This window comes from Gouania willdenowi, chromosome 20 (assembly GCF_900634775.1).
Source record: "Gouania willdenowi chromosome 20, fGouWil2.1, whole genome shotgun sequence".
Lineage (NCBI taxonomy): Eukaryota > Metazoa > Chordata > Actinopteri > Blenniiformes > Gobiesocidae > Gouania > Gouania willdenowi.
In genome coordinates this window covers 18143787-18167386 of record NC_041063.1, presented here as the reverse complement: position 1 = coordinate 18167386, position 23600 = coordinate 18143787, and the positions used below count along the sequence as shown (strand labels likewise).

The 23600-nt window shown below is 38.3% G+C and overlaps 1 protein-coding gene across 2 annotated transcripts in view; it reads right to left on the bottom strand.

Moving 5' to 3' along the window:
* Positions 1–23600, bottom strand: part of c20h8orf34 (chromosome 20 C8orf34 homolog) — an 80006-nt gene that overhangs the window by 22222 nt on the left and 34184 nt on the right. For both annotated transcript variants that reach the window (XM_028434261.1, XM_028434262.1), the window contains exons 8-10: positions 8186–8321; positions 2341–2426; positions 2180–2253 (exon numbers count right to left, since the gene is read on the bottom strand). In XM_028434261.1, the coding sequence (XP_028290062.1) occupies positions 2180–2253; positions 2341–2426; positions 8186–8321 (296 nt within the window). The remainder of the gene's footprint in view (positions 1–2179; positions 2254–2340; positions 2427–8185; positions 8322–23600) is intronic.

Genomic DNA, 23600 nt, shown 5'->3' with positions numbered 1-23600 from the left:
TTGGACAAAGTATGTAAATCGGCTAATAGAAGTATATTTTCTTCTGCCTTTCTGCTGTGACTCATTGTTCTGTTAAAGTGTGAGTTGACCTCAGTGGCCTACATAATTCACACTAATCCAAACCTATTTTACTATATAGCTAACTAATTGAGGGCACCCACGGGTTAGTCAGAGGACAGCATACTATTTAACAAAAATGAACAATAAAAGCCACAATTTCCCAGTTAGTCCTTGGAATAAATTAGGCCTCAAAAATAAATCTTTGGAGAAAAATCTGTAAATCATACTCATATATTGACTTGTGTCAGCAATGCAAGAGAGCAGGACTAGTCATAATGTAACTGTTTTGGCAGACTTTGGTCAAAACATAAAAGTCATTCAGTGAATCAATGGAAATGCAGCCAAAAACAAACATAAAGCTTTATAACAGTTCTGCTTTGTGTTATGTACATGGCATTGCATCATTACGCTAATCAGCCAAAAGCTCCCATACAAACGAGCGGTTTCCAGTTTTGCAGATTTTATGATGGTAACACCCAGACCACTCAGTGCTGAATATGATTGAAATGCACCTCTTCACACACACAGAGGAAACTATAGAAGAAGTTCTTAAAGAATTCGCTTTAAGAAAGTCTAAGAGTTTATGGGGCAATTATCACCTAGAGTGAGTCTGCAGTGGCAGGAGGCCTGTCAAACTAATAATGATAGCCATTAACAGTGCTAATTTTTCAGCATCGCTAACCTTTATGACCCGAAAGGTCTAATTTTAAGACTAACTTTATTCATTGCAAATCATAAAAATACTGCGTTTAACATGACCGCAATGTTTCTTATTTTTAAGTATGACACAGTAAAAAAGAAGCAAGACTTGAGACAACAATGTGTTTAGTCATGGAATTTGATTTATATTAAAAAAGTATCCCCTCTCCAGAATTCACCAAACACCCTTTAAAAAGTATTTCACAATATCCTGACTGAGTCAAGGCTGCAGCCATGGAGCACCTGAAAGTCGAGTTTAACGTACAAGTTATTACGTTTAGCTTTTTTCCTTTCCAACGCAGCCAAACAAAAACAAACATAACTTAGCTAAAGTCCCATTACACCATTTTCCACTATTGTGCAAAGCCTTTTAAAACATGCAGTTACCTGATACAAGACATTCAAAACCCTAAGCCTTGTTTAATTTGTTCTTCGGTGCATGATTCAGAGTGCACGCAGGATAAAGAATTGAAGGTCAGTTATTCAGAAACTTCAATAAATAAACTAGCGTACAATATATGTGGTTCAGTGGTGAGATGATGACAGAAAAACCAAGAATCTAAGCTGAATGATTCAAATATCAGAGAGCTTTTTGTTGTGGTCATGTCACAGCCTCTCACTTGTAATATTTTTATGAGTATATCCAAAAAAAAAAAAAAAAAAGCTTTTTTCAGGTTGGTGCCTTTTGTGTTTAGTCTAATCCTCAGACCTCTGACAACTCGAGTCCCAAAAAAGTCTGCTCCTAGTTAGCCTGGAGCCACTCTGCATCTGCTCCCCATGCGCAGCAATGCCCTGGCTCCAAACTCGTCTCTTTTAAAAAAGAAAAAAAAAAGAAAAGAAAGCCATAAAATGCCTTGTCTAACACATAGATTGGGCAATTATTTAAAAAAGGTATTAGATTTTTTTTTTTTTTTGTACGCAGGTACTGTAAGTGTGTCCGAGCAGAACGTTTTATTAGCAGCATGTGAGTGTCTGCCTTTGGGTGCCACATTAAGGCCACTGTGCATTTCAACCCTGAAGCATGAGAACTTTATCGCACAATCCGCCTTTTGAGCAAAAACCTTTCCATGCTCAGATCACCTCGTAAATATTTACATCTATTGTATAGGCGATCTCAAATCCGCCTCAATTGCTGTGAGTTGCTGAGGATTCCTTTTCACATCCACATGAGAGCCCCGAAGACATGAGCAAATTGATATATGGAGCTCTGAATCTGGAACCAATTGTCATTGTTGTGCATGCTGAAATGTGCGTATGAAGTTCGCATTGTGCTTGCTTGAGTTACGTGTTCTGTGAAAAAGAAGAAGAAGAAGCTTGAGGTGGATGTGTAATGACGGTGAGACACTGGGAGCGACATTGCAATTGATGCTTGTAAAGTGATCCTAATTGTTTGCTGATGGCTGTAGAGCGGGACACTCACAGAGCCCGACACTTGAGATAAGGCGTCGCATTCCTGCAGTCGTCCTGTCGCTCTGTCCACCCCAGGCAAGGGAGCTGTTAAACACAAATATGCACAATCAAGGACCAATATGCACTGCAAATGCAAAAAAAAAATGAAAATGTATATAGTGAACAGCGTACAGGAAATGTCAGGTACAGCTTGTTCGGATACAAGAGGCCGGTGTTCCTCTTCAGATCTGCTGGCTGATAGAGTATCTCCTTGCAGCCTGCAAACAAAAAAACAAAAAAAAACACAGCTCTGCAATCAATCTGAGAAATCTGAGTTTCACAGTCACAACATTACATCGTATGTTTGCTAAATAAACGGCAGATAAGAAGTTGGTCAGTCAGGACTGCATCTCAGTAAGAGGACAGTAGAAAGTAGCATAAGGGTCAAGTTATGGTTCACCGTCTACTTTGTTTTTATATTGCTTAAGTGAACTGGAAATCATAAATTAACATGTCCAGACACAGTGAGGTTTGCAGATCAAACTAAAAGCATGTATTCATATTCAAAAACTACAACGGTTCTCTTTGTTACATGCTTGTACAACTATTTCTTCCAGCAGCATAGAGAAGCTGTTGAAAGAATAGTGATATTATTAAATAGTTATATTTTAATTGCCTCAGTAACTCGCCAACGTGTCTCCAAAAAGTGCATTTGAGTTTTAGGCCTAAAACTAAATGGACGACTGACTTTGGGCTTTGTACTTCATTTGGAGAGGATTTGTTGAGTTTGTATGTTGCATGTAGTTAAATGTTTTTAATTTTTCTATTTAACCTTTAGGGAATATGTTATGCTTATAAATCCAACAACCTTAATGAACATGGTAGATTTTCATGAGATAATTAAAAAACACTGGAAAAAAGTTTGTATCTATAACAAAATACATCAAATAAATCCATATTTCTTGAGCGCAAAGCTTTCAAGCCACTTACTGTTTTTATGTCACCAGCCCAACTGTTAAACTGTTCGCTAAAGACAAAGGAAAGCAAAGCCTCGGCTTTCAGAGCACAGCTGGGTCCTGCCGTAGGGGCTTTTAGTGTCTACCTTAACAATGAAGCTAAAACAGTGCGCTGCTTTTTAAAGTGTATTTGGTTTCTTGCCTACTTTATACTCGTCTCCCCATGAACCCCTCTCTCTTTAATGGTCTTTAAACAGGCCTTTAAATGTACCCAAGATGACTATCACAAGGTTTTCACATTCTCCCAACAAAAGCCCCTCATTGCCTGGAGTCCTGACTACCATTCCCCTGGTACATTCCTGATATGAAAGCAATTAATTTAATGAGAACGACAGGCTTTAGAGGTTTTGGAGATGCATCAATTTCCTGGAACGGCACTACCAGGTCCTCCACAGTGCACCTCATATCAAGGATGCGTTTACAGTGTACACACATAAGATAATGCGGCTGGCGCTCATAACAATAAAGGAAGTGATTTGGTGCACGAGGGAAGTAGTGCAAAGTACTTGTGACCACAGCCGTACCTCAAAAGACTGGGACAAGGCCAGAACATACAGGCCACACCTCAGCCCAGCAGTGGAGAGCCAGAGGAAGCGATGTGTTTCCTGCCCTGTCCCAGTTAGTTAGGATCCCCATGGGCTGAGTGGAGCTTTATGAAGGTGTGGACAGTGGGTGGACAGGATGGAGGAAACGGACAGGGGACGAGAAAGGTGTCAAAACCGCAAATAGCAGTGTCACCATGCGGTCAGGTGAAAAAAGTGAAATCATCCTAAAGTGAGTGAAACGAAACAGGAACAACAACAAAAAAGCAAAACGTAAAACAGTTTGATTTTTTTTTTTGTGAATTTGTGTAAAACTAATACTGCAAGCAACCAATTAAGACCAATTCAGCAGACTGAAACAACCGCCAGGAAAACGCCTCCAAAACCGTTTGGATTAAATTCACGTGTCAAACTCAAGGCCCGGGGGCCAAATCCAGCCCTTTAGAGCATCCAATTCGGCACACAAAAAACAAAAAACATGAACTATTGTGTAAATTACCAATTAATTCAGTTGTAGATATCTCAAATTCACAAATATTAGAATTAAAACTCCACAATATTTTTAGGGGCCTGAAATTTTCCCACGCTTATATCACGAGTGCAGTCATTTCTTGATTGGAAATTATGGTAAAAAAAAAAAAAATCACATTTTTTTCTAAAAATCTGGCAATGTCACACAAATAATTCCACAAAGTTACACAAAAATTGGTTACAAAATCAAGAATTTTTGGAAGTGAAGATCCTGCAGGGACTGATGTTGACAACTAGAGAACAATACTGTTAAAATGGATCTTTTTTCCCCCCACCTAAAATATGTGGCCCACTTGAAATAAAATTGGTCCGTGTTTGGCCCCTCAACTAAAATGAGAAAAACATTACTAGATGAGAACTTTAGATTAATTTAACTTCAAATGGAAAGTGTTTTGTTGTTTTTCTTTGCACCACAGCCAGAGCATTGTACCTGTACAAATGCAGCATATTAAACAGGTCACGTTTGAGTTGTGACCAACTAAACAATCAGTGAAGTGCACGAAAGTCAACCATATGCTACAATCCTGTCTTTGCACTTTGTGTTCTTGTCTCCCTACACTCTCATTGGACGCCTTTCTTGGCGGTGCATCACCAGCTGCTGTGACTGGCTAATTATAGGTTATCGTTGATTTCTCATTTTTAAACAATAATTTTTCAAGGCTCATTTAATGATTCATGCATTCCAGGAACACTTTTGAAAGCTTTTGGAAGCTTTTGGAGGTGGAACAACATTGTCGCCTTCACGCTGCGGGTGTGAAGTAAGCGCTGCCGTTTCTTGGCTTTGGAAGCAGAGCCACATGGTTCGATCTCCATTGCTTTGACAAACAGATGGAGCGAGCATGTGTTTGGCACCAAATGATGGATCCCTAACCTGTACCTGCTCGCAGGTAAATAAAAAAAACTGATTTTCAACATGTTGACCTGAAAGATGACGGGTATGTGAGGAATGCTTGTCTAACTTGGGACAGTGTTCACACTTAAATGCGGAGCCAAGAAACCCTGAGCAATCTTTGTGTGAGTTATGCAATATTGGAAGATACACACTCCGATGTTGGGAGCGACACATCTGTACGGTAGCATGGCTTCTGGTTGGATGCACAGGAGCAGTTAGTTGCACATGTGTTAGCTGTTGAAGATACGTTTAAGCACCGGCCGCAGGGCTAGTCGTGTTTAAAGGTGTCTCTGGGAATCACATTAAGAAGGATCTCTAATTGACATTGCATTCCCAGTCAGGGAGGGTTCTCTTAAAACGTTTTCCTGACTGTGTTACAGTTGTTACCGTAGCACTATTAGCAGCATTATTCTGTTTTATGCACATACTTAAACATTTTTTTCCCCAATAAATATACAAGGAATGCAATTATTTTTAAGTTAAATAGCCAAAAATCTAGAAAAAAAAAATCTATTTATTATATTGTAAATAGGGATCAAACTAAAAATCAGGGATATACAAGAAGCACATTCCTCAGTGAGCAAGAAGCCTATTTCATTATATGGATACAGATTAGGCCTGGGTAATACATTGAGATTCAAGATATATCGAGTTTTACATTTTGACGATATAGAAAATGACAATATCGCCTATATCAATATATATATATATATATATATATATATATATATATATATATATATATATATATATATATATATATATATATATATATATATTTATAGTTTATTTTTGTAATAAAAAAGTCGCTGCTTTCACTATTTCTCAGAACAGCATGAAAAACACAGTTAAATGGATTGCTGAGTGCGTCCTAACCCAGACCTTCCCCTAAACAAGCCATACAACAGAACTCACTCACACATGCTGTCTCTTAAAGGAGAAAAAGACTAAAGTGGCACATATTGTGCAGCTGTTTGTTAATAAATGTGTCTGTGTGGCATTTTGCATTGTCACATTTAACCCAGAATTGTCTTTCTGGTAAGACTTTATTTGAAATAAAAAAAATAAGAAGATTCACATCGTATATCACCATTTTGAGAAAAAAAATATTGAGATATGAGTTTTGGTTGATATCGCCCAGCCCTACTGCAGATACTCATGCTTATGCCAGAGGAAACATTTTATAAACATCTTGAGCATGAAGTCAATAAACCACCAAATAAAAAGAAAAATGCAGACACCATTCACCCCCCCAGCCTGCCGATCCTCTGACAACAACCAGAGGAACCAACCCGATAACCTCCGTGAATGAAAGAGGAAGAAGAAATAAACAAATTCCAATCCCCAAACAGAGGACGCTATGCAGGCCGGTGTGTGGCTGGCGTCTCAAGACGATACTCGTTTATCTCCGACTGGCATCAAGCAAGAGCTGTGCCCACACCTGTCTGTGATATATTGCAACCAAAGCTTTGGAAAACTGAGGCTGATGCTGCAGATCACAGGGAACAGGAAATGTGTCAGAAAGAGGAGGAAAAACTGATATAGTAAGAAAAGGCGATAATGGAGATGTTTATCTGAGATGGGCTTGATTCCTGAAAACAGTAGGAATGAACTGTAAAAAGGGCTATTATTCTCTGCTATGTCTGATATAATTGTAGAGACAGAGGGGTAATGAAAAAACAGGGCATTATGGGAGGTCTTGTTCCTGAGTAAACATGACAAAATGTTACATTTTTTAGATGCTGTTGTGGAGCCGAGTGATTATTTGCTAAAAACTCGTCAGATAGCAGGCTTAGTCAAAACGGACAGTGCTGAAAAGCCTAAAAGCTGAAATGTTACTATACCGTGGAGTGATACATTTTAGCTGTACATTAGCTTAAACAAAGTTAATCTTCAGGCAATTGCTGTTTTATAAACGTGTACAATATTTATTTGGTTGAAACTCAAAATAGCTGCATTCAAATTTCAAACTAATGTACTATTTAGGGGCGAACTGAGCCTAAACTGGGTGAATTAGCTTTTCACGTGCGTATTTTAATGCTCACTGGGGGGTAGAAATCATTCTGTAAAGCTAAAAAAAAAACCATATACAGTAGGTGAATGTGTGTTTGTTTGTTGTTTTGTTGTCTCAATATTTTAGCATTGCAATTGCAGGATCTCACCAGGATGAGTGTGTTATTATAGGCATGAATGATTTAATGTTAAAGTTCAAGATACAAGACAGTATAAGATACTGGTCGTATAATAAGAGACAATATTTTTGGGAAGAGAAAGAGACAAAAAAAAGGCTGTTTGTGAAATAACCATGCTTTTACTTGACTTTAACTCCGGGCGTACTTGCATGTTTACTCTGGGTATGACCTTTTCATCTCAATAAGAATATAAAATGAACAAAACACAAAATAAGGCAATTTTTTATATTTAAATTGGAGTATATCAAGTGCCACTCTGAAAACAGAATGCAAAAACAGAACGGAAATTCATGCCAGTCTAAAATGAAAACGTCAATGAGAAGATTCTCAAAAAATATTCCTGTCAAGCAAAATAAGTCTCTTTAAAACATCAAACTAGAACAATCGACACATACCAGATTTGAGAAATTGACATGTTTTTTTTTCCAACTATATTAGCATCAATTGAGACCATTGGACATTCACTATTCCTCCTGCAGTTGAAAAGACAGCAGCATTAAAAAAAGGTCGATGCTTCACTTATTACCCCCTCACAATATCGCAATACCACTTGTGACGTTTCAATATCGTGATATCTTGTCACACGATACATCGTCCTACCTTTATTAACCATTGTTGAAATAAAGCACACGCTCATTGAGATTTTGGAGATTTCCTTCAATGCAGAGATGACCTTACATGCCAGTGAATCTGAACTTTTATTTATAGTTATGCTAATAAAAGGAACACATGTTTGACTATTTACTGTATGTGGTTTTCTGATAAGCTAACAGGCAAGCAGAGCACTAGTTAGTTTTTCAGTTAAAATAAAAAAGACTGCACAATGTTTTTCCTGTTTTACCAAATCAAAGGAGAAACATTTACCTGGCACACCTAGAGCAGATGTTGAGTGTAACTTTGGCCTGTGGTTCAGTCTGATAGGAGCTACGCCCCTGGCTGAACTTACTGCCAGATGGAAGCAACCCCGTCACACCCTCCATCCGCAGGTCATCCAGGTCCTCTGAGAGCAGAGGGATGGACACATAGAGAAAACAGGGGGAAACAGAGGGGAAAAGGGGGAGGGGACAATGGAGGGACAACCAGACACACAGAGGACGGTCATTAATCATACTTGTTCCCCACATGTCAATATGATACCCCATGATGACAGCCTACCAGAAACACAAAGGAGCAAGTAAATACATTGGAGTAAATAAACATTCTCTGTTACGCTCGAGTGCTATGTCCTCCACGGACACAAAACACTGCTGTGCAAACACACGATCAATCCATAACATATTGAAGTTTTCATCAACACAAGAAGTGGTGGGGCGGAATCTTTTTGACAATTTCTCACCAACGGTGGCTTAGAAGCGGGAAAGCTTCACCTGACAGCAGAATAAGAAAAATTAGCCCTTAGATTTCTGGAAAAGAAGCAATAAAGTTGGGTTCAGTGGGAATTTCTCACTGTTCTCCCTAAAGGAAACTGTTGCTGAAGCACACGTAGAAAAACGCTATGGCTCCTAAACAAGTCCACATGTTTCAGACATGCAAGCTAAGGCTTTGTTTTTCTATTCTGGTATTTCAACATGTGCTGAGGAAAGTGAAAAGTCATAAGGTTTTTTCAATTTTCCCTCATGAACATGTGTCATATATTTTCATAATTTCATAAAATATTGTAGATTTATCTGCCTGCTATCTGTTTTTGTTTTTTTTTTCTAAAGATATCTGCATCATCTCCAGCAACAGCTGTTTCTTACTGAGCCCAAATGTAGTCCATATGGAGTGATTCAGAGTTTCATGCTTGGCTATAATTCAAGCCTGAACGGGATCATCAGCTATCATGTCTTAGTACTAAAATCTCAGCCCTGTGACAGAGAGTCTGTGGGATACAGAGAGAAAACATCAGTCACAGCCGCAAGTCATTACCAACACCAGTGATTAACAGCAACAACTGAGTTTGTTCTTCTAAGTTCTAAGTCTAACAGTGACCATTGGTCTACGGGTACAATCCTCAAAATTCTACCTGTAGATAAGCCTTAAATGCTGGGTGCATAGGATGAAATTATGGGTTTCGAGAAGTGAAAACATTGAAACAGGTGAATCGTTAATGCATCCATTCAAGAAAGGAGAGAAGTAGGTGATCCAGCGTCCTTACGACGGACATTAGCACCTTATGAGTTTTCGTTCTTTGCATCAAAACGGAGCCCGATACTGCAACATGATCACATGTCCTGGTATAGCTTCACACTACCAGGTTAAATCAACACCGAGTGGTCAATTTATTATTATTTATTATTTCAAAAACCTCTGGACTGAAAGTATAGTAGAGTAGAAAAACAGCAGAGAAATTTAGGAGGATTGGGTCAAGCTGAGGGCATACAGTATATCTTCAAATGTGACAGCCTTTGTTTGTCTTCCTATGCATGTAGTACATGTACAGCATGTGCGTGCGTGTGTGTGTGTGTGCGTTTGCCTCCAACAATGGTACTTTTCACTTGCAGATCACATTACCCAGCCTCTGCTTGAGAAAAAAAAATGGGCCCCACACCTTGAAAGAGGAGAATGTATTACTAATTACCTGGATTGGATTGGATGACAGTGGATCATGAGAAGAAAAATCCTCTGCCTTTAAATGTCATAGATTCCGATATGTCAATATCAAAGTCAATTATCAAGAACATCGAGTTTCTGAAGTGAAATAAACTTACAGTATTATTCTGCAGACTTTTTATCATGTTGCTGGCAAATGCAGGTAATACGAAGCTGTAAATGATGTTACATCATTTGTTGTGCATGATAGCAAAAATATTCAACTTACATCATTATGTAAAACATTCAAAATATTTTAGACAATGGTTTCCAAACAAAACAAATAAAATACATTGCATCGTCTCTTACTTAAAACAGTACCTACTCAAATACTGTATTTGAGTGGTAAAAACAGCATTCTGTGTCATAGCTATATATGAGGAAAAAATTAAACCGTTTCAAAATTCTACTTTGATTTAGATTCAGATTCAGTTTATTTGCCATTTGCAGTAAAAAAAAACCAAAAAAAAACAAAGGTGCAAGTAGCTCAAAGTGCACTGTCAAATATTAATTCATAAAACATAGAAGACGGTCTTAAAAACAAACAAGCCACATAGTTAAATAAGTTAAAAAAAGTTACAATAGAGTTTAAAAATGACATTTGTGAAACACAATTAAAAGGGAAAAAATATCAGAGTGAACCGTTTAAAAACATCACAGCTTGTGGAAAAAAGCTTTTGCTGTGGCGACATTTACCACATTTGATGGTGCGATAGCGCCTCCCAGAAGGGAGAAGTTCAAACGAGTCCTTAATGATGGCTACTGCCCGAGACAGAAGTCTTTGTTTGAAAATGTCCTGAAGGACAGAAAGTTCCACACTGATGGTCCTACTGGCAGAGCGGACAATGCCATTTAAAGCTTTCTTTTCTGTCGCCAAACCACACCGTGATTGCAGAAGTAAGAAGAATTTCTTTACCACAGCAGTACAATTTAATAGAATCTGCTTCTTAAGAGTAAATTCTTTCAATTTACGCAGAAAGAAAAGCCGCTGGCGAGACTTTCTCATGACAGCACTTCTATTTGAATTCCATCTTAGATTGTTTGACAATGTCACACCAAGAAATTTACAATTTACAACAATTTCAACCTCAGCACCATTTACAAAAACAGGTCCAGGTTTACTTTTACTAAAATGAAAGACCCACTCAAAGGTTTTTGAGGTGTTCAGAGTCAAATTGTTTTGCTCACTCCAGGACACTACATTTTGCACCTCATCATTTGAGGAAATCAAACCAACAATCGTTGTGTCATCTGCATACTGGATTATTAGATTGTTAGGATTAAATGCAACACAATCATGTGTGTACAGATTATACAACGAAGGACTCAAAATACAACCCTGTGTAGAGTCAGTACTCACAGTGAGTTCATTAGAGACACAGTCGATAACCTTAACCCTTTGTGGCCTACGGGTTAAAAAACTAAAAATCCATTTTCAAATGGCATCACACAATCTCAGTTTCTCAATGAGCCTCGAAGGAACAAGAGAATTAAGAGAGGATTGTTTTATGACCATCATGTTTTGTGACTGTAAATTGACTTTGTATTTCTATTGTAATTCTGTGAAAGGTGCTATACAAATAAACATTACTTACTGACTACTTAAAAGCAGCGCTATAGTCAATAAAAAAAAAACATCCTGGCATGGAATTTTTCCTTGTCCAAATGTACATAAACAAAGTTCAAAACAAAATTAATGGCATCTTTCACACTTCTGCTCTGTCTATATGCGAACTGAAGGGGATCCACAGACACAGGGATCTGGGCCTTAATGTGGTCCAGCACAAGGCGCTCAAAAGTTTTCACACAGTTTATAGTTTATAGCATGAACGGAAAGCGACCCTGAAGAAGAGGTCCTGAGGTACTACTGCAAGTGCGCATGCAGGCGTAAATATGGAGGCATCTCATCTCTGCGTGTCTGTGGCACTAATATAATTTATTTATTTTATTTATTTATTCAGTTTATTTCCGACATGGTTACATTCACTTTTTTTTTTTTTTTTTTTCTTTTTTTGTACATGCCGAAAAAGGAGACGAGAGAAGCAGTTTGCTTATCCGGGTCCCGTCCCCTGTTTTACCATCGCAAATTTACATGGGTTTACATGTCTCTCTGGTCAAACATTCTTGATTTCTTCTGAACGTCCATCTGTAGTCAGTGTTGTCCTCTCTATCTTTGTTTGTGTTGGCCTTGTTCCCTGCCAGACGTTGTTAGCATTCCTCCAGTTCAAGAATAGTTCCTCTTTCGAAGGTGTTTGGAAGGTTTTTCCCTTTTCATCCACAATGTCACCTTGTTTTGTCTCTACATCAAGGGTAATCCAGCTGTTGTTAGTTCCATTGGCAGTGTTGTATCCTCCACTGTCTGATGATGGGATCAGATCCAACTTGTATAAACACATCACTACATCACAAGCAAGGCAGTATTTTAATGTAATATATCTTAGTTCATAAGCGTGTTTCTAACTGCTGTTGTTAGTTTTATTGGCAGTGTTGTATTTTCCACTGTTAGATTTAACTTGTATAAACACATTATTATATCCCAGCTCATAAGCAAGGCAGTAATTTCATTGTATAAAAAAAAAACGTGTTTCTAACTGCACATATGACAATAAACACTTTGAATTTAAATTTAATGTAATCCTTACTCACCCCACCACCTAGCAATTGAAATGAATAAATGACAGACCTTTTTTACTCTTGGTTTCACATTTAAATCGGTCTCCGTAAAATAATCACAGTCTGAGTTTTATTTCCAGTGTTTATATAGATCTGGGTCCATATCCATGATTACCATCAGTAATGTTGTTGTTTAGGTGGATCCTTCGTATTTTCCCAAGTTGTCCATCGTTTTGACGAGAACTGGTTTTCCGTCCTCTTCTTCCAGGATGTAAATCCTGCAGTTTTTTGACCAAGTCTTCATAATCTTTCCTTCTTTTTTTATTTGGCGTGCTTTCCATGCAATGCTTGCATTTTGTTTCGTCAGGTTTTCATTGATGTACACCTTCGTTCCCTTGAGTTTATTTCTTTGCTTGAGTATTTCTCCTTTGAATTTTATATTCGTGAAGGTTATTTTTACAGCTCTGGTATCATTTCTCTTTGGCAGGAGATGGCAGGAGTTGATGTTGTCAGGGTTCAGGACAATGTCCTTCGACTTCAGGAAGTCAATGACCTGTTGTTCAATCGATTTTGTTTCTTCGTCATTCCTGGGTTTTATCTTTAGGCCTGTGATGATGACATCTTTCTCTCTTTCCTTTTGTTCCAGCTGTTCAACCCTCGCGTTCAACAATTTTATCTCTTCAGCATTTCTTTCATTCTTTTCTTTCAGTACCTTTGTTTCGCTTTGTAGTCTTTCCAGTGAGTTTTCCAGCGTCTTTTCCAACGACTTTATCTCGGCAGATAGGTTTTGTAGACCCTCGCGTATCATCTCCTTGACCTCTTCCAAACCCGAATTGGGTTCTGAAGGGCCTCCCTGCGGTTTTTTCACCATTTTCCTTCAGTCTTGGGCCCAGTTTTTCAGGCTGTTCAGCTGTAGCCAGCTGTAGCCAAGGTCGTGTTATCGGAGCAAACGAAAACACGTCTGCTGTCTCCAAAGACCAGAGATTTAATAATAAATATTTAATAATTTTAAGAACTCATTCTTCTTCCTCTGTCTATTTTTCACTCTGTCCTTCGCCAAGGTTTCCCCTCCCCCACCACTCCGTCTGTAAACGCAGAACTATGACGTTATCGCATTTTGATGCTGTGCATAGAATGCGACTTGGCCGTTGAGACAGCAGTCGCATTGCAAAATATCAGATACGTATCAGATTTATAAGTCAAAATCGTAATGTTCGCAAATACAAAAAAAAAAAAAAAATCAGATATGGGCAAAAAAAATCAGAATTGACCTGAAGTCTGAACATAGCCTCTCCACGGGCGATGAAGCATCTACGTGTTTGATGTCTATGGGTTGGTCAAGGAAGCAAAGCCTGTTGTTTTACTGGTTAATTATACCTGTCAATGTCTGATACTTAATTCTAAAGCCAATATCGGCCGATAACATCGTGCATCACTATCGTGAAACATAAGAAGAAAAACCCTTGGTCAAGTAAATAAATGTTTGCCTCTCAACTCTTTATGAGTTACTGTAAGTCCTACCGCAACCTCTCACTTTAAACTGTAACTTCCCATATAACGTCCAATAACATCACAGATGTCATAAACAGGGTTTAGTGACACACACCTCACAATCAGAACACTTCCTCAACCATGTGCTGGCCAGTTAAAGTTGAATTTAATGTTCTAATAAAGGTTTGCTTCTCCTATTGGGTTCTGAATGAGCTGCTTTAAGAAGGAAAGACCAACCACATTGTCGTAATACCCTTAAGCAGGGTAATATTAGGTGTCCTATTCATCTTGGAAGGCTTTTGGGAAGCGGTGACAGAGACAGCCACCAGCGATTTCTCAAGTCGTGGGAACTCCATTATTCAGAGCAGTCACTTTTTTTCCTATTCCCACTTCTTCCCCTCTTGACTCTTTTACCTTCTTTAGGCATCAGACTAATGTGGCATGTCGGATTTTTCTTGGGTCATGGCCTCCGATACAAATCATAATTGACACTTAGAAACTTTCAAGTGTGAGAATGCAGCTTTTTTTTTTTTTTTTTTTTTAAATAAAAAAAAGAGTAACGGCAGCTGCCTGTGACCCTGAAAGAGACCTTTGTGTACACAGCTGCTCGTCACCTTTTGTCTTTTCAACATGTTTCCCTCTGGTCAAGATAAAATGTCTGGGAAAAATCACAGACACTCCAAAAAATACAAAAACTGATTAGTTAAAATCTGACAAAATCTGAATTGTTTTGAAAAGATTCATGAAATGTTGATGGAAAAGATTTTACAGTCGTCTCCTTAGTCCTTTTTGCCAGTGTATAATTTAGTGTGATGGAAAAATCACACTAAAAAGTGGCGAGGTTGCCTTAATGAGTTATGCATATGCGTGAGCATGTTTGTGGATGAGGATAAGTGATGCAAAGAAGCAGAGTCTATACCACCAGCTTGCAACAGCTGACAGTCCTCAGCTGTTACATGGAGCTGCTGGAAGGCCACAGGAGTCTGAATCGCAGCCATGTCAGCCCTGGGGCTGCAATGAACTCGAGAAGGAGAGGTGACAGAGTTCAGTGTTAACAACACCGGGCCCTATGTGTGAGGAGGGCCTGTGTGTGGAGTGATGAATATGAGCCACCCTAGTTTTAACTCAAAAACAACATTCCTAAGTAGCTGTGATAGTCTGACATGTAGCCTATCCTTTCAGCTTCATTTAGGAACCCAGCATCAGAGCTGACGATATACAAGCAAGAAATAGTCTCAACTTAGTTTTCACCTTTAAAGCTAGGGTAGGCGATTTTCTCCAGATACACTTTTTAGGTTTTTGGGTTGAAATTGTCTTTATGTCCTGACAGAAATAAAGATCTTATGTGCTCTAAAAAAGGAACAAATAAAATCCATCATCTGTAGCAGCTGTAAATCTGTAATAACTTCGACCAATGGAAAAATACTGTTTTTTTAACCAATCACATCTCCCCGTCTCCTTGCTCGTTCTCGATCCCTCGCATGCACGAGCTCACACTGAAAGCGCGTCACCGCTGACAGAGTTAAAACAGAGTTTTTGGTCAAGTTTTTAACATACGTAATGATAAAGTTTATTGTTTACTTACTGCTGAATGAGACATGAGACAATTACGTTTCTACACAATACAAGCGATCAGTGACGTGCCGTGACCACTAGGGTTGGGTAGGCACGTTGCAAATCGAGACCACCAATGACAATTTCATACATTTCTGCTGGCAAGTGTTAATTCAATTCAAATCAATTTAATTTGTTTTAAGCAATTTACAACAAAGTCATCTCAATGTGCTTATCAAAATATAAAATTCATAATAAGAAAGAAAAAACCCAACAAGATCCACATGAACAAGCATTTAGCCATCTAACAAAATCAACATCATAAACACCATTAAAGAAACATAAACAATTATTTAATATAGCCTCCATACTCTCCCAACAAGATGGATCTCATGACACGGCAGCGCATTCGTTGTTTGTGTTGGAAACGGAGAAAAAGACAACAACTCCGAACAGCCCCAGTTTCTACCTTAGAAACAAACAACCTCTGATCCATATGGTGGACTGGACTGCTGTTGTAAAGCAGTGAGATTTGTTATGGGGGAAAAAGCTGTGATTTTAATAAAAAACATTTGAGTTTGCATATTCATATTTCCCAGATATATTTACAGACAACAAAAACATATACTTGCTTTGTGACTGTGTTAATTTTGTTGTCTAAGGCTGTGTTCGAAATGGCATACTATTGTCAAAATGAGTTCACATTAGATAGTATGCGAGAAATACCCGGATGTATACTATATATCGGGACACTTTTTAAGTATGCACGGTGAGCACACTAGTCATACTCAACTGCCCCATGATGCATTGTGAGCAGATTGTAAAATCGTCCCAGGACCAACTTCAAGCTAAAAATCAACCCCTATCTTATTTTGAAGTTAACCGGAAGTTTTGTCAGTCGCACAATGGCGAATCTTCAAAAATCTCAGAAATGCCAGAATGAAACGTGTATACACGAGTTTCACGGATAAAATGAGCACATGTTGATATTCTACTTGGTCACTTTCTCATTTAAAACATTTTCAGAACTTTCAAAGGTGGAGAACTAACGGAGATATTTAGCCTCAGTGTGATTCAGGTGTTAGTCGTCGTAGGTTCAAATTGCATCTTGGGAAACTTGGAAGTATACTTCAGTGTCATCATCCTAGTCATACTTATCATTATCACTATATTTATTTACTATTATGTAAATATGTGGTATAATATGTGATATAGTGATAATATACATTATCACTATACCATTGACTTTGCATGTAAACTGTTCGCGTGTGCGTTTGGTGTGGATGCACCATTATAGTTTATAGTAGACAGTATATACTTGAGTATATGAGTTTGTAGTGTATAGTACCGAGGGCGCCATTTCAAACACAGCCTAAAACTTTTCATCATAGTTTGACGACACTTATTTATGTGACAATGACAAGACTCTAATTTTATATATTAATTAAATATATTGCTATTTTCATTAACTAATAGAAACTAAACTATAATGTTCAAATCCAATCAAAACTACTTTTGTTGCGTGGAAGGCGGGACAAGCCAATAAATGATCCAATAATAATAGTAATAGCAAAAGTAAGCTGATCGTGTTTGATCTATCTGCGTATATGAACAAACAATAATAGTGAATATCAGGTTAATAAATGGGAATTGAATCTTTTAAAGACATTAACTCTTATGCGTTCTATTTTTGTCAACAAATTGTATTGTCTTGTCATTAGTCGACTAAAACTAGAATACGTATAACTGAAATAGTCCTGATGACATCATTTTCACTAAAACTATATTTAATTTCAGTGAAAAGACTTTTTTGATTTTCTGTCGAAAATAACACTGCTTTATGGAGTACATTTGTATTTTGAATGTTCTGATCTTGAGTTCTGCACAGGTGTCCCAAATCCCAGGAGGATCTTTAAGAATACAGTTCTTCCACTGACACAAACACGTGTCCATAATCTCAGTGTGCACACAAAGAGCCCAGCATGGCTCCCACACAATACCACCATGATAGGTTTACGACGCGTCTCCCTTGAGACCGGTTTTTACCCTGAGACCGTGACAGCCCTGAGGCCTCGGCCTAGACACAACATACGTCTGTCCACACTCGCCCGTCACACTTTCTCTCCCTGGACACTGGAGCAGCCATGCGTGGCCCCCCTCCCTCTGTCTGACGATGAGCCGTGGCAGATAAATAAAGTGGGCCTTCACCGGGGGGACGAGAAATGGAAACTATTCAAGCGATGCGCTGAACAAAAGGTGAAAGTGAGGAGGAATTCCATGCAGCAATCACTCACAGAGCGTGTGTTTCCATGTCATTTACTGTTGTTTAGGTAGTGATCCACTGACTGCCTCTGAGCTACTTTAGAGCTAGAAAGCATAACTTCAGTCATAATTACAACGCTAAGCCTAATATACACCTTTTGTGATGATGCATTGACAGATGCAGAGGCACGCACATTCATACTTTATCATCCCTCCCATCGCACCCACTATAGGTGCCACTGGGAGCTGTGAATTATCGTGTCTCCTGTAAGTGAAATAATTGAATTTTCCATTCTTTCATGAGCGATGATGATGTCTAACCGCAGAACACTGGGCTCTAATTAATAGTTTGTACGGTGACAGATGCTTTTTGCCGTCAAAGACTGCATTTACTCATTCGTATGGACCTACATGTGTGAGCAACACAGATAAAAAAAAAAAAGGTGCACACATTCACATACACATACACACACATGTAGACCTCACACTTGAGCTACATGCTCACGTTCCACACACACGGCCTCCACTGGGTGGTTGTTCGTCGTCACCGAGACGCCTTTGATGTGATCGGCGGCAGAGAGACACTTGTTTGGCTTTGTAATATTCACATTTCCATTTCATAATTATGTCTCCACGTTCTATGGCACCCTTTCTCCCCTCCTGGCCCGAAATTATAAAGTCTTTGAGCCCTCCCGACTCTGAGTGCAGCAATAAAATCCTTGATCAGAATCAGATGGGAGCACACTTAAGTAGCATCACAGCTCTGGAGCTGGTGGAAAGTCTTTATCACACACTTTGGGGCCAAACTCCTTTAAAACGTGCTTTCGAACCACAAATATGGCTGCTTTTACACTCAGCAGAACCGTGTGTCCCGACTGATTAATATGATTACAATTGAATAAACCCTCTGCCTATGGTTTTTGTTTTTTATTATTACTTTTATTGCGTCACACAAATTTTATTTGAGTCATCTCAGGAAGGAGTTTTAGATGTGATACAAACAAAACGTTGCCATGCCAAGATCAAGGCTGCCATCTGCAGTTTATAACCATAATACGGATAAAAGAATTAAATGATGCATCAAAAAGAAACAAGCTCCAACATGAAGTGTGTTGAGAGAAATGGCGAAAAAACACGCAGTTGGGACTTTTTCTGTTTAAAAAAAAAAAACAAGCATGATTTATGGAATAATGAGCTTCGCTGTTGAAAGCACTCACTCGTTTGAAAAGTTTATTTTAGTGGTCACTGTTTTTCTGCATGTTTGAGATAAATGCATAGAAACAGACTTCACATCATTTCGCGCGGAACTGCAGCGCGCCAAACTCAATTAGTTGTACAAATACACACATGAGACAACTGTGGCTCACATCAGTCATTGCACAGCGTCTTCCGATCCATTCATCTCTAAACAAGAGCAACAAATCAGTGATGTCATGCATCTAAAACACTTCTGTAGCTGTCTGCTATCACGCTGCATCATTGTATCCACTCAGATTACTTCCATGCAAACAATGGTCTCAGTTTATCTTCACATCCTCTGTGCCGACAGGTAATTGCTTCCATTAATTGTAAGAGCCGAGTCATTAGCCTTTCGATTAATGTATCCATCTATGCTGTGGACGTTTATAGGTGCAGTTACACTTTTAGTGGTAATGGGATTTTCACCATTAATCCATCAGAGGTGAAACTAAGCCTTTCAAGCTTAAGATTCAGTGATGAAGCAGCTCGTACCACCTAGATTCAGATTTTCATTCAGCTCCTGTTCTCCTCTCAGAGCAACGTGATCACACTGCTGTGTTTTTGCTGGTTTACAGCGTTTCCAGGCCGACTACTGTGTCCTTGCTTGCTTTATAAGCCAATAGTGGTGATTGGAGTCTGCAAGTGGAGTATGTGTGAAAAGATGTGTGTGTGGGGCATGAAGTGACACCAGGTGGACCAAAGACAACACACTTAATTACTTGCAATCTACACTGGGTTAGTCTAGGGCTGGGTGATTTTGCCAGCAAAAAAAAATCTCAGATTTTTTAAAGAAAAATTCGAGGTTTTTCAAAAAAAAAATTCAATGGATTTAAAAATGACTGCAGACATCAGATATATTGCCAAAAGTACAACTTTATTGCTATAATTATCCTCAAGAGTAAAAATGCATAGAACATTCCCAAAATAAAAAGTAAATGAGACTGTCATTCAACAATTTCAAGCTTTAACCCAAATTTAAGCAAAAGTGCAACAGCAACTTCACAGTAGCTTCATTTTTCTGAGTATGAAATCAGATAATTACATATTTTATAACATTACAAATAAAAAAAACAAACCTTTCCCTTAGCATCTCAGCTTAGTGTGAATAAACACACATAGTCAATTCAAAGGGTAAACAAATGTATCTACAAATTTGATCAATAAAATACATTTTTTGTCCAGCCACACTGGGTTTGTTTTCAAAGTAAAATTACCTTAAATTCAAGTGTTATTGACATTTTCTTCATGATTTAAACAAAAATAAATCCAAATGAATCAATTATTATCGTCAAATCAATCCATTACTTATTAACAAGAAGATAGTGTTAAGAAAATCTTAAGCTGTAACATGTAAAACTGTCTATTATCCCTGAGTTGGTCTAAATAAATTTGACAGATCCATTTCAGGGCGTACAATGTGAAATTTAAATACTCCTCCATGTCAATAGGTGGCAGCAGGTGGAATAAAGACATTATAAAAGTGTTATATGGGCTTCATACACATGCCAAAGTGTTTTTTTCATTGATTCCCTCAATCATTAATTAGAGGATGATTTACTCCTTTCTTACTACAGGGTGAGCCCAAACACCTCGATCCACTTTGATGACACGTTCCCACTTTGATGATGAATTTGACGTGGAACTGAGCTGGAGAAGCCGCGCCTCCAGGAAGCTCTCTGCCGTGATTGACAAATAAACAGACACGCCCAGAAAGGTGAGCATTTCAGCGTCCTTCGTGCAGTGCTATGTATGTATTTTCTACAGTCTATGTATGTACTGGTGAACGCCCCGCCCCCACGCTCTGTCTCGTGTTTATAAAGCAGCATGAGCTCGGCTACGGAGTGGGTGGGTGGAGGGCGGGCCGTCCTCTGGCCCTACGTCACCGTGCGCGGAGGAGGAAGTCAGACACGCCCACTCATGATAATGCAAATAAGCAGGACGCAAATCAGCCTGTTTGTGTAGAGTTGCTCAGAAAGTGACTTTTCAGAGGCTAAAACTCTGGAAAACAGGCGAGTTTGGGAAAATAAACCTCAAATACTATGTTTTTAGAGTTCTTAGAACAAATGGAGATGAGTGAAAAATAGCATGACATGGGACCTTTAACTGCTCTGCGTGCTGATGCTTAGTAAAGGTGGAAAGACTATGTATAATATACCTACTGTATTTAGACGTTACATTATGCTGCATGCAGAGAGTGAATTACACAGTATACTAAACTGGTTTCAATCCCATCACAAAAATTACACATACCGAGCATCAGACATTAACACATAACACTTGTAATGATGTATATTTGTTAAAATTATGTAAAAAATGTAGTTGTTTATGACACTGAAATTTAAAGTTAAAGAAACCCCCCAAAAACTGAGTAGCTAGCAAGCCATCTATTAATCAATGGTTGCATTTGTACAATACAATAGTCTAATCCAGTGGTTTCCAAACTGGGGTACATGTGCCCCTTGGGGTACTTGAACTCCTCTCAGAGGTACACAGAAACATTTGTCACTTTATTTTTTAACATAATAGATTCCTTTTTACATGCACACAGACTTTTTTCTCATCCATCAATAATAATTTGTGACACAACTCTCTAAAATACACCAAAAGTTGAAGTAAAAATTCTGAAATTAGCAAAACATCAGAAATAAATGAAAATAAAGGCCTATATTCAAGGTTAATGTCGGACAAGACACAGGAAAGTGTTTAGACAAGCCTGCAGACACAAATAAATAATGTGTAACATGAGCTAAAGGGTATTTGCGATAAGAAATAAAGGCTAAGGGGTACATGAGGCAATAAAGTTTGGAAAACACTGGTCTAATCTAAACTTTATTAACTCAGTAGTTCTTATATGGGAGTGCCAGAAAGTGCAGATGTCAGTTCAAGTCAAAAATGTTGGAATGAAGTGGAAACTTAGGAAAAACTGTTGGAAAAAAATGTTAAGTAAGGTTTGCCAATGTTGTTTGGGAAGTCAATTTTAAAAATTAAAAGAAAATCTTTTTCTAAGCATCAGCATGACAGAGAAATGATTGAAGTGCATGTTTTTGGAGAGCAGAAGGGAATCCGAGAACACTGGGAAATACAAAGCAGGCACTGGAAGAACAAGTGAACTCCACACAGACAGGATCAAGGCCCAAGACAAATCAGTCACGTCACCAGAACTTCTTCTAAGAAAACAATTTTTTTTAAAAAAAAAAAAAAAAAAAAGAAGGAAACTCTAGGACAGCCTTTCAAATATTTAAAGCACAAACACAAAAAAAAAATGAGTAATGCATTTCCCTTTTAGTTCAGATTTGGAAAAAAACATCCCATTGTCTGGAAATGTTTCATGTTCCATCATCAACCTTCACTCGTCACCAAGTCAAACAAAGGAGCCACACAGACATGTTTGTAACTCATCCATCAGTCACTCTTTTAATCCGCTTTATCAACGATCTGAGCGAGCTTTATCAAACATATCTTGTTCCTGTCAAACCACTGTCACTGTCTCCTGTTCCAATGACTGTAGCAGAGGTGGGCGTGTCCCTCACACAGAGATATTTAACAAAGTGCAACACATACTGCCACGACCTCCTGTCTTTATATAAGCAAGACGGAATTCGTAAAGAACTTGTATCCTTCCATGAGTTTACAAAATAACTAGTCATATTCTCATTAATCACCATTTTGACAGTGGTTTATACAGTATTCAGTGTACAAATAAGAAAAACAGAAGGCAAACAGTAAAACTCCAGAAATCAAAACGATCCCACCTGTAAACTCATTGGAATTTTCCTTTTGGGAATAATCGGATCCAAAGCCCCTTTGGCTTTTATATTTGAATTCAATCCGAAGTTCTGGCATTCCAAAGGGACCTTTTATACTTCCACATAATCCTTTTTCTAGGTGTTGACATCAACATATTTATTTCTGGAAAACCTATCCGTTTGATGTGGGATCGCAGATGTGATCTAAAGTCTTTTCATAGCCTCTAAGCCTTCTTTCGTTTCACATCTTTTTCTCCAGCCAAAGTTGTGGTAAGAAAGCAGGACAAAAACATATTTGGAGTTCATTTTAACACACGCAAGGGTGACTGATTACAGCCACACGGTGGGACGTCTGCCAGTGTAATTGCTTTGTGCAATGTGGTGATTTCTGCATGACGGCAATCAGCAAAACAAGGACGCTTCGCCGTGTGGCTAAAGACGTTTGCTGAACACAGAGCTGGAAATGAAGGTCTTAAGTCAAAACAGTTTGTTTGGAGATTTTACATGTGACACACGTTGGTAGGAAATATTGTTTAGACATGAACATATAGAATGAAAAGTCCTGGAAGGTCAAACAGACTTCTGAGGTATACAGGATATGCTGAAGCCTGTGACGGCCATCTCTATAGTTTCCATATATCAGAAGATAAGGACACGATCACATTACATATAGTGTTGCAAACCTCCACAATCCGTGTATCATTCGTTCATTTGTTTTTCATTATGTAACAAAAACATAAAAAACCAACAAAAAAAAAACCACTGATTATTTGATATTTGTTTCCAAAACCAAAATAAAAAAT